Genomic DNA, 11,407 nt, shown 5'->3' with positions numbered 1-11,407 from the left:
CAGACAGCTGCTGCTGTTTCCTCGCTGGAAGGTGATGAAACACCTGACGTGTGTTTGCTAGCTGGCTGTTGCTGTACTCGCTGGTGACTAATGCTCGCGGCTTCGAGTTCCACCGTGGCCTGTTGTCTCTGTATTTTGATGAGCGTGGAGCAAGCGTGGACCAGTTCGACGGTTTTCCGTTCATTTAGAGGGTCCTGACAGCTTGGGTTGTGGCCTGCTAAAGCATTTAGAGGATGAATATTTGTCTGGGAGGGCTGTGGCTGTGCAACGCTCCGGCGTCTCCGGCGCCTGAGGCATCCTCCCACTTCAAATGTTCTCTTTTGAAACTCTTTTTGGCTTTTGATGCAATCTTGGAGTTGTTGGGGGTCGGCCCCACTGTGGATTCCTCAACCTGAACCTTCTTTCATCTCAACCTCGTGGCTCCTGTTTGCATCTCTTCTGATTCGCTGCGGCTTGTGCCCACACAGCAGCGCCAGACGATGGTTCCTTTGTGCCGTGGCGCCGGTCTTTTTAAGCTCCGTTAGCGCAGCCTGAATTAATAGCAGTTCTGAACCGGGACTGGTTGAAGCTCACAGGAAAGGCTGATTCACCCTCTGATCCTCTTCCTGGTCATGATGGCAACGCCGTCCAGAAGAGAGCTGTCAGAAGACATCGACCAACGACCAACGACCAACGACCAGCCACCAGCGGCCAACGACCAACGACCGATGACCAGCGGCCAACGACCAACGACCAGCGACCAGCCAACGACCAACGACCAGCCACCAGCCACCAGCCAACAGCCAACAGCGACCAACGACCAACGACCAATGACCAGCCACCAGCGGCCAACGACCAGCCAACAGCCACCAACGACCAACAACCAACGACCAACGACCAGCGACCAGCCAACAACGACCAACGACCAACGACCAGCCACCAGCGGCCAACGACCGATGACCAGCGGCCAACGACCAACGACCAGCGACCAGCCAACGACCAACGACCAGCCACCAGCCACCAGCCAACAGCCAACAGCGACCAACGACCAACGACCAACGACCAACGACCAGCCACCAGCGGCCAACGACCAGCGACCAGCCAACAGCCACCAACGACCAACAACCAACGACCAACGACCAGCGACCAGCCAACAACGACCAACGACCAACGACCAGCCACCAGCCACCAGTGACCAGCCACCAGCGGCCAATGACCAACGACCAACGACCAGCCAACGACCAACGACCAACAACCAACGGCCAGCCACCAGCGACCAACGACCAACGACCAGCCACCAGCGACCAACGACCAACGACCAGCGGCCAATGACCAACGACCAACAATCAACGACTAACGACCAACAACCAGCGACCAGCCAGCGACCAGCGACCAACGACCAGCGGCCAATAACCAACGACCAACGATTAACGACCAACGACCAACGACCAGCGACCAGCCAGCGACCAGCGACCAACGACCAACGACCAACGACCAACGACCAGCGACCAGCGACCAGCGCTCTGCAGCGATGGAGTCATTCTTGCTGAACCTTGAAGCTTTTTGAAATCCGCCCCTCTGGCCGTCCCATGTGACACGCTCTGCTGTCGTCTGACATGTTTACAAGCTGAATACTCGTCACTCTAAATACAAATCTTCAACAGCTCAGATTTTGAATTGTGCTTTCATGTATACGTTTTAGCCACGAGGAAATGACTCGTTATGAGTTCCCTGATTTTTGTTCTCCGATTCGTCACTGATGTGGAGAAAACGATGCAGAAACGCAACATGGCTGCATCAAGCCGTGAATTTTAACGTTTATTGCTGAAAGTTTTCAGAGTTTTTACTTGATGCTACTTTAGCTTTTAGCTCGTAGCACCTTCACCAGTTCAAGCTGTCTCTTAATGGTAACGACTAATTATTTTCATGACAACGAGAGCTGCGTCACGCTCCAGGCGACGTTTATATGGAGGATCACACTTACGCCATAAATAGTAATGAGGCTTTTCATTCGGGACTCGTTTCAAATAAGAATCTGCTGTAATAAACGAGATGAATGTAATAATCTTAGCGAAGTAAACAGATTAAATCATGAAAGAAGGAACTATGAAGTTGAAGATGAACTACTAATCAATCAGTGATTTATTCACATTGTTTATATCATCAACAATCTGTGTTACGAGATTTTATTTGTTTAAAAAAGTTAGTTTTATCTTATTTTCTTGTTTCAATATTTGGACTGGCATCATTATTTGTAAGCAGGATGTTTTATAAAGTAGCAGGTCCAGGATCAGCTGTCGTGAGTGTGGCTGCCATTGAGATGGAGCACACACATTAACTCTATCAGCACTGCTTTGAAAAGATCTTAATCGATTTAAAGTAATTTATCCCTGCAAATTCCTGTTATGAATCCATCAGTGTGTCGTTGTCATGGAAATAATCAGCATCTATAATAGGCAAACATTGTTCTGTTATAATTTCCGTGACTTCAACCAGGGCCTCTTTAAAGGAATCTGAAATATCAGGGCGGAAACTGTCACTATTGATTTTCAGTCTACATCTGTGGGCACTGACGGGGTTAATACTGTGACTGGACAGATGCATTCTGGATACTGCGTGCCGACTGTGGGGAATAAATTCAACCAGTCCATCACTACCTTAAGTCCTTGAGTAAGGAGGACCCCTCGGGGCTGCATGGAAAACAGAGTGGTAATCGCAGACACTTCTGTGGATTGTGAATATTTCACATGTAATTCTCCTCATAGCCGTCTCAGGGGGGGGGGGGGGGGGGGGGGGTCATCAGGAATGCTGTCTCACATTTAAGAGAAAAGGCACAAGTCAAAAGTAACGAGGCAGATATCCAGACTAGAACAAAGAGGCGTGATGGATTACAGAAATGTGAAAGTGTAAAAGCTTCTCATCCCCACGGGACACACATCAAGTGCACCCAAATACGCAGCGTTGGTTGGACCAGCCTCTTTTATGACTTGTCACGATAGCGATGGAATCTTTTTGTCATTCTTGAAACAAAACGAGAGTCATAGAGACCTTAAAAAGCCGGAACGCCGTGGCTTTGACTCGGCGCTTCCTGTTCTTGGTGCACAGACTCCAGGCGGTGGCGTCCCACTGGGGACTCCTCCCCCTTCAGCCAGTCAGAGTACTGCATGTATCTTTTGTCTCAGTGGGTGCAGGCCTATGCCAGCTCCCGTCCCGTTGCATCAGTAAACCTCGCTGCCTCTCGTGCTCACGTTGAATCCTATTTGCTGCCGACGCAACGGTTCTTGCACCTGCAGACTCTGGCAGTCGAGCGACTGGTGGAAAACGGATTGCCGTAGTTGCCTTTAATGCGCCGCGCTAGCCTCGGGTAATTTAACGTAGCGTGCTCAGCAAAGGCGGTCTGGCTTGCCCTCCGCTGCATCTGAGCAGCCTGCTGTTGATGGGTCGCTGTTCACGTGGAAGAACACTGGATTGGATCTCCATTCACAAAGCGGTACAATCAATCAGGGCACGGCTGAACTGATGTTGGGACAAGGGAAGTTAGCTCTTCCAGTTGATGCTCGCGTCCTTCACAGACGGGTCGGTTGGATTAGTCAGTTACTTTTACCGAGTGTTACAGCATTATAGTTCATGATTGCTACATGAAATCAGTCAGTTCCACAGGCGTCGCTGAACCTGAGGTGAGGGCGGCCAACGCCCCTTCGACTTTTCCTTACTTGTCATTCAGTTGACGAAGGTTCTTTTAAAAGGTTGTAACTTGATAGAGCCATACTGTAACTGAGAATAATCATCAGTATAAATTTGTAATGGGAATACAATCTAATTTGCATATTATGACATATCATGGACCACTTCCTCATCTCATGTAAACCAGCCATTATCTCATTATTCATGGTGGGACGGCGAGCGCTCCCGCTGGCCCCTCCGCCCCCTCCGCCATTAGCGATGTATTTCCTCCCGCTCTCTGCCGCGTATGGCGCTATTTCCATGGCTTTTTGCATCCCCGCGAGCAGTCAAAACGCTACCGTTAGCGTTATTACCAACCCTGCGACACCCCCGCCGTCCCCTCCGTCCACCCTGGACAGGCCGAAGTGAAGCAGCGGCTCCGGCGCATGGCGCACGGACACAGCGGAACTTTCCGTCTCACTGGACGACTGAACATATTCATCAGAGGGTGGATATTCCTGTTCAGAATCTGAGTCAGCCGTTAGGTGTTCAGAACAATCGACATTGCTCGTTTTCTCTCGCTAAAATCTGCTCTCTTGCTGTCTTACGCCAAACACTACATTCTCGTCTCCTCTCCACGACCGGGCGGCGGTCCGTGTACTCTTATTACCCCGTAACTACGTCACTTTGGATGGAAACACACCCACAGTAGTGGCTCAAGTCGAAGTGGCAGATGTCTGCCATCTGCTGGTGTGAAGTGGTAACTACGTGAGGCCTCAAATTTTGCTTGTCGCAATTTTGCGACTTTGGCCCCCCGGACTAATCTGAATTGGGTGTGTAGATGAAGCATCTATATCCCGGCCCCCTTTAAAGGCTGTGCTTGTCGCTGCTCCAGGATCTCCCGAGCTGCTTGCAGACGAAGCTGCAGACAGGTTGTGGCTCGTCTGGAGTTTGCCGAGGACATCTTGTGTGGCTCTCTTTGGCATATGGCAACTTGAAGCAGTAATTGCTTTTTAGCATCACTGGGGTTTGAAGCAAGACCAAATATAAATACGATGAAATGAGATTCTGATGGTGGCTTGACTAGTAACGGAGGTGAAAAGTAATAAGGAGAAATGATATCACTGGGGAGAACAAAGTGCAGTGATTACATTTATTTCCACTGGCCTATTACTAGAGCGCTGAGGGAGAACGAGCGCAGAGATTTCTGTTTTTGCAGGAGGCCAGAGGCCATTAAGAGCCCACAGGCCTCCTCTATTCCTGACATGTCAGGGAAACAGCTTGCTTTACCGCTGCCCTTTGGGAGTTCTTGGATGATTTAGGCTGGATTCATTTTGGGGGGGGGGAGTATTTTATGCTTATAAATGTCGATTCTGATTTTAAATATCTAAATGTATGCCTTTAGAGGATGGATGTTTAAGTTCTGCTGCAAATGACCCATTTCCCCCGTTATCAAATCCAGTACAGGATGGATAGTTGTCATTTGGTTTTCCTGTTCGCTCCCTGAAATGTGCTCTTGTAAGCCTAAATGTCGGTCTTTGCTTTCTATCACCTCAGTGACTATTAGGGTTCGGTTCAAGTCGTCTGTTTTTCTATCAGAAACATGATTGATTCAGTGTTTGTGCATCTTAATGTGCAGGGCAATGAAAGTGACTGCTGCATTCATCATCAGACTACGCCAGGTGTTCACAGCCTCAGCTGCAGGTCGCCTTGGCGTCTGGGTGGCGCCGGCTGCATCCTGACTGGCAGGCGTGATGGATACCCCTCCATTATCAGGGTGTGCTTTGCTGCCCTTAGTCCTGTGGGGCTCAGCGTGACATTTATTAATCGGCTGCAGATCATGTTTAATACAGCTGCAGATCGGGCATGGCATGCATTGTGTAGGACATGAGCCTTTACCAATGCCGGTGCGTTGCCTTGGCAAGAGGCTATTATTCATCGACGGCGTGCACGCCTTTGCATAGCCAAATACCCATCATGCATCCTGTTAAAGGCAGCCTTTTCTTCATGATGTTCCAGAAGCTTCATTATATCATTGTTAAAACTTTGTCACGCAAGACGATCAATAGTCTCTGCCTCTTGAAAAGGAGCTCAAATGAGTTATTCTGCATGAACTTACCATATTTACCCGTTGCAGTCTGCTTTGAGCCATCGTTGTTTGCCATGTTAGCAGAGCTAAAGTGCACGATTCTCAATCATGGGGGGCTGCTTTATTGTTTTGCCAGCAGAATCCCATTTCACGGCTGCCTGCTGTGAAATGGTAGACGTGAGGCGGTGCACAAGACGGGTCGCCAGCCAAGGCAGGAGAGAGCTTTTCATCAGTCTAATATGCCTCCTGTGCATCGGCCGCTTCATTACGCGTGGCTCCTCCCACCGGGGAGACATAAAAGCAGCGCTGCGGAGTTGTAGCAGAGCCTCTTGACCTTACGTTGAAATGATTTTAATATTTCCCTTGCTGCTGTGATAATAAACGACATCGATTGATTGCTGCGCTTCTTGTGTCAGACTTCATTCGGACGTCCGGATGTTAGCTGCCATCCTAGCACGGTTTGCTAATAATGACAGGTTTGCCGTCGTGACCTCCCTGGCTGTGCGGCGGCCTCTGGGGTGTGATGCTCGCCGTTGTGCGGGTCATGGAGTCGGGTTTATAGGCGGAGGCGTCTCAGCTCCGAGGGGTCTCTGCTGACCGCACCCTGACGGGATTTGTTTTTCCAGTGGTGCAAATTGAAATTGCCATTAGTTTACGTGAGACATTATCCACTCAGAATACTCAAACATGCCCTTTTTAGAATTGGTGCCCCCCCAATCGGAAGGAAACGCCTGGGGCCACATCTGTCAGCATCATTTCACTGTTTGAGGAACACCTGAACGGGGGACGTTAAAGGCCACCGCTTGTTATGAAACGCAGACAATGTTTAGCTCCCGCTCATTGGCTGGACTCCGTTTAGCTCCCGCTCATTGGCTGTGAGTATTTTGCCTAAATGCTTGCTCGCTAAGGCAAAATAAATTTCTGTGGGTTGGGCCCTTTGCACAAAGGCGGGGGGGTCCGATCCCTTGGGATGGGGTGTCCCAGATGATGCGGCACCTCCCTCAGCTGGGTTAAATGTCCTCTGCCTGCGCAGACCTGGAAATGAGCAGCATTTCCTCCAAATGGATCCGAGGACGCAACTCCAAAAAGTGTTGGATGGCGGCTCTTAGGCTTCAGAGTGCGGCCGCATTAAGGAAGCGCCCTTAGCGGGGCTGTGCTGCAAGTAGCTGAATACATTGTCCAACTTTTACCCCCCCCCCTGGAGAATTAGAGGTGAGTTACGGCTGAGTGCTGCACGGCGAGGACGTAGGCGGCGCAGACTTCCAGACGTCTGATGCTTTATTCTTTGCCTGAGTGCGACTGCATCCTGCTTTAGAAGCTGACAGGAAGTGGCGGCTGCAAATGATGCCCTCTTAGCCATATTACAGAGTTCGAGTTGGGCAGCAGCAGGCAAAACGGGGCTTTTTGGGTCTCTCATCATTTCTCATGGATGAAAGCGCGCTGCATGTCTGGGTTCAGAAGCAGCATCAGTGCACTGGTGCTCCGGTAGGGGTGTGACGACCAGACACCCCCTCTGAGTACGCTGATTTCAGTTTGTTTGTTTCCTGTCAGGGCGGCTCGGTGGCGCAGTGGTAAGCGCTGTTGCCTCACAGCGAGATGGTCGCAGGTTCGTCTCCGGCCATTCTGTGAGGAGTTTGCGTGTTCTCCCCGTGTCTGCGTGGGTTCTCTTCGGGTTCTCTCTGGGTTCTCCCCATGTCTGGGTGGGTTCTCTCCGGGTTCTCCCCGTGTCTGCGTGGGTTCTCTCCGGGTTCTCCCCATGTCTGCGTGGGTTCTCTCCGGGTTCTCCCCATGTCTGCGTGGGTTCTCTCCGGGTTCTCCCCATGTCTGCGTGGGTTCTCTCCGGGTTCTCCCCATGTCTGCGTGGGTTCTCTCTGGGTTCTCCCCATGTCTGCGTGGGTTCTCTCCGGGTTCTCTCTGGGTTCTCCCCATGTCTGCGTGGGTTCTCTCCGGGTTCTCTCCGTGTCTGCGTGGGTTCTCTCCGGGTTCTCTCTGGGTTCTCCCCATGTCTGCGTGGGTTCTCTCCGGGTTCTCTCTGGGTTCTCCCCATGTCTGCGTGGGTTCTCTCCGGGTTCTCCCCATGTCTGCGTGGGTTCTCTCCGGGTTCTCCCCATGTCTGGGTGGGTTCTCTCCGGGTTCTCCGGACTGGCGGCTTGTCCAGGGTGTCCCCCGCCTCTCACCCATTGACTGCTGAGATTGGCTCCAGCTTGGCCCGCGACCCGATGACGGAATAAGCGGTTGGGAAATGAATGAATGAATGAATGAATGAATGTTTCCTGTCCTCTCATCTCCTTTAATAGACTGTAATATACAACCAGACTCATTTCACTCCAATAAAACTGGGAATTTGGTTTTCGTGAGAGATAATTTGATGTTGCAACACTTGACCTTCTCTTTTATTGGTGCACAAATCAGTTCCCTGGATTTCCTTCTTCTTCCTCACATCCCACAAACATATAAAACGACGTAAGCGTGCATGTGGGCCGGCGTGACGGCTCAGGGTATATTTATTGACTATTGATGGCAAAACCAATCCAATGATCAGACCTCCTGTTGATGGAGAGGTTAATAAAGCATGTAAAAATGCCATGGTTTATATTTAAATACAACCAAATAGAATAATACAACAAAGGAAAGGAAGGTCAGGGAGAACAATCCCTGTTCAATGGAATGTTGAATGTGGGCAACCCAGCCAAATAATTACCGGTATGTATGTGTATATATATACATATATTGTAGTGTCCCGTAGGGCTAACGAGCAGAGAAGACCCCAAAAACGCGGAGACAGAATAGAGACTTTAAATACTCTCGAACAAAAAACACTCAGTCTGAAATGATACTGAGGGGGGGGGTGGATCACAAAAGAGCAGGAACAGGAACAGGAAGCAGGAACAGGACAGAGGGGATGGGAAACAATGATGATGGATTACAGGTGTGTCTGCTCTGCCACGCCCACTGCCAAGAGAGAGGGAGAGAGGAGAATGAATGACAATCAAGCAAAACTCAGAACCCCAACATATATATATTTATATACATATATGTATATGTACGTGACATGCAGGCACATTTAACCTCCACTCAGACTACTGCTGCATTGATTCCTGTAGAGGTACAGTAAGATATATATATATATATTTGTCACTTGTCCCACGTGCATCTTTTCAGTGCTGCTGTGTAAATGGTGTCATTTAAGACAACTTATTCACCAGAGCTTGGGGAGTGAACTCGTGTGAACGTACCCTTGAAGCCGTGGCGCCCCACAGCCTTTCATTTTACTTTCAGCCCATCCTTGAGATGAGTTCCTACCCCACAATTGAAACTGCACGTTCTGCCGCGCTGCAGAATCCATCACTCCCCCCCGTTAGCGCCCATCATTTCAATGTGTCACACTTAGGATGGCGGCCCGTACATTACTGCTACCTGCCATGTCGGGACATTGCTCATCACTCAGCGGGAGTCTTTTCCACATTTCGGGAAGGGGCCTTGCTCTTTTGCATTCCTCCCCGATCACGGAAAAGATGGGGCGAACATGTAGGTGAGCGAAGCAGCCTGGGGGCGATCAGGCTTTCGCCTAAAGGCACTCGTTGCTTCCTTCCATTGGTTTTTCAGTGAAATGAGCCCATGGAACATTCCATGTGTTTTGAACGAAGGACTTCAGGTATATTTCAGTTTGGCTGAGAGGCCTCTGTCGTTACGTCCTTGGTGTGGAAGGAACAATCATCCATTGCAGCAGAGATTTCACCAAATGGACTGTATGTCAGCGGCGTCTGAATCTAAATGCTGAATGTACGATTTGTACTTCTACTACTTGACCTTCCCTTGTGCAGCACACAGATATGGTGCAACATCTTTTTGAGTTTATAGGATGAGGAGCAGCAGATTGTGTTATTTGGAGGCCTGAGGAGCGCTATTGGCTGGGGGGGTCGCACCGATTACGTTTCAAGGAAGGCGGATTAGGGACACTTTTTGCTGAAAGGAAGTGTTTTGAAATTTGCAACACTGATTCCTTCTAAGCACTTTCCAGTATACGAGAAAAAGATTAAAGTATAGCGTGGATAAAGCAGAAGAAATTAACCCTTTGGGCCTAATTAACATTTGTGAGATTAGCATAATATTCTCCGCTGGGATGTCACTTCCTCTTTAGCTGTTTTTTTTGCAGTGAAACATCAAAGCCGAGTCGGCTCACATATATCCCACGTCTCCCAATTTAGGGAGGCACACGCAAGGATGCGGACCCTGCAGACCACCAGCAGAGAAAATCAGTGGGAGGAGGAGGCGTCAAAGGATCCAGAAGCTCCTGCATTGGGAGATTAATACTCGAATGGCCCTGCTTCAACAGCACGCATGCGCAATGCTGCACACGTTGTACCTGGGGAGCCGTCTCCCAACATTGATTTGAGTGCATGAATATGGGCATGGCCTGATTAACCTGCTGTGGAGCTGTCCAGTGCTGATCCTGAAAGTGACGTCTTTTCCGTGGCATTGACTCGGGGAATGTTCTTTATCTTCCCCACTTTGGTTGTTTTTTTGGTTTCTGCATGTCCATGACGAGACAAGATGGTGGCTTTTTGGTTTTGCTTTGATTTTGTATCGATTATCTTTGTTCCTGCATGATGATTGCATTTGAATGGAACTTTTCCGCATTATTAGATTAGATTTGATGTTAATTTATTCCCATCACAAACTTTGGTTCATACTTGTGATTTTTCTCATTTACAGTTTGGCTTTATCTCTAACAATTTTTAAGTTACAACGTTTTCAAAAAGTGATATCAAAACTGAATATTTTTTTGTAATGACTAAAGAGATGAATAAAAAATAAATAGTTATTTAACAGCATGTTAATGAGTAGTTACATTTATTTTACATTAAATGACATTAAATTTAGTTACATTTTTTACTGTGTTACGGTTTACATTTGGCCTTTGGAGGGCAAACATAATGCTAATGTGGCCCTTGGAGAAAATGAGACGCCCCTGGTGTAGAGTATTATGGGATGTTACACAGCTCCATGTTTTGTCCGTAGGATAACTGGATTAAAAGGAGTCGATAAAATACAAGAAATGGACAATCAGTCTTTTTAAATTGGCAACTTTAATTTCTGTTTTGAGAATTTTACAGTCATGATGACAAAATATGAACACCTGATATCGCAAAATGCTAACAGAAGCAGAGAAAGCCATGGCTTGACTGACGGACTGACAGACGGATTGACTGACGGACGGGTCTCAGCTTTGCTGTCGGTGCTCTACCAGACCGGTTTGTCCCCAGTGCAGCACTGGGGACACAGTGAACCAAACATACAGCCGGACCACAATGACTAAATGGCTTTTATTTTTAGGACAACCATGGACACCCGTCCCTTTTACCTTAAACAGCATGTTTGTCACGGCCCTTTAAATAAGCCTGTCTGATAACCCGAGTGGGGTTTGCTTTAACTCTTCATCCGTAGATGTGTTGACACGGAACATCACTTTTTAAGCTGACTTGAGTTCTGTCTTTCGGGACAGTGTAGCAACATGTTCTAATTTAGTCAGACTCCCAGCTTCTCCCGGCTCCCGGCTTGCTGCCAGGAGAAGGAGACTCGGGAAAGAATCATGTCACACTTCTGTCAGCGACTCAGCCGGGCGCTAATTCTTCGCGTCAGTGTTGACTGATTGTCGAGTACAATAAGAGGTCG

At 48.8% G+C, this 11,407-nt stretch overlaps 1 protein-coding gene across 1 annotated transcript in view; it reads left to right on the top strand.

The window, feature by feature from the left end:
• The first annotated feature begins 614 nt into the window (after window positions 1–614).
• LOC137918001 (netrin receptor UNC5D-like) overlaps window positions 615–11,407 on the top strand; it is a 151,780-nt gene continuing 140,987 nt past the window's right edge. Inside the window, exon 1 of the mRNA XM_068760744.1 lies at window positions 615–1,515. Within this exon, the coding sequence (XP_068616845.1) occupies window positions 615–1,515 (901 nt within the window). The remainder of the gene's footprint in view (window positions 1,516–11,407) is intronic.

Source organism: Brachionichthys hirsutus, chromosome 4, assembly GCF_040956055.1.
Source record: "Brachionichthys hirsutus isolate HB-005 chromosome 4, CSIRO-AGI_Bhir_v1, whole genome shotgun sequence".
Classification (NCBI taxonomy): Eukaryota; Metazoa; Chordata; class Actinopteri; order Lophiiformes; family Brachionichthyidae; genus Brachionichthys; species Brachionichthys hirsutus.
This window is presented reverse-complemented; position numbering and strand designations above follow the sequence as displayed.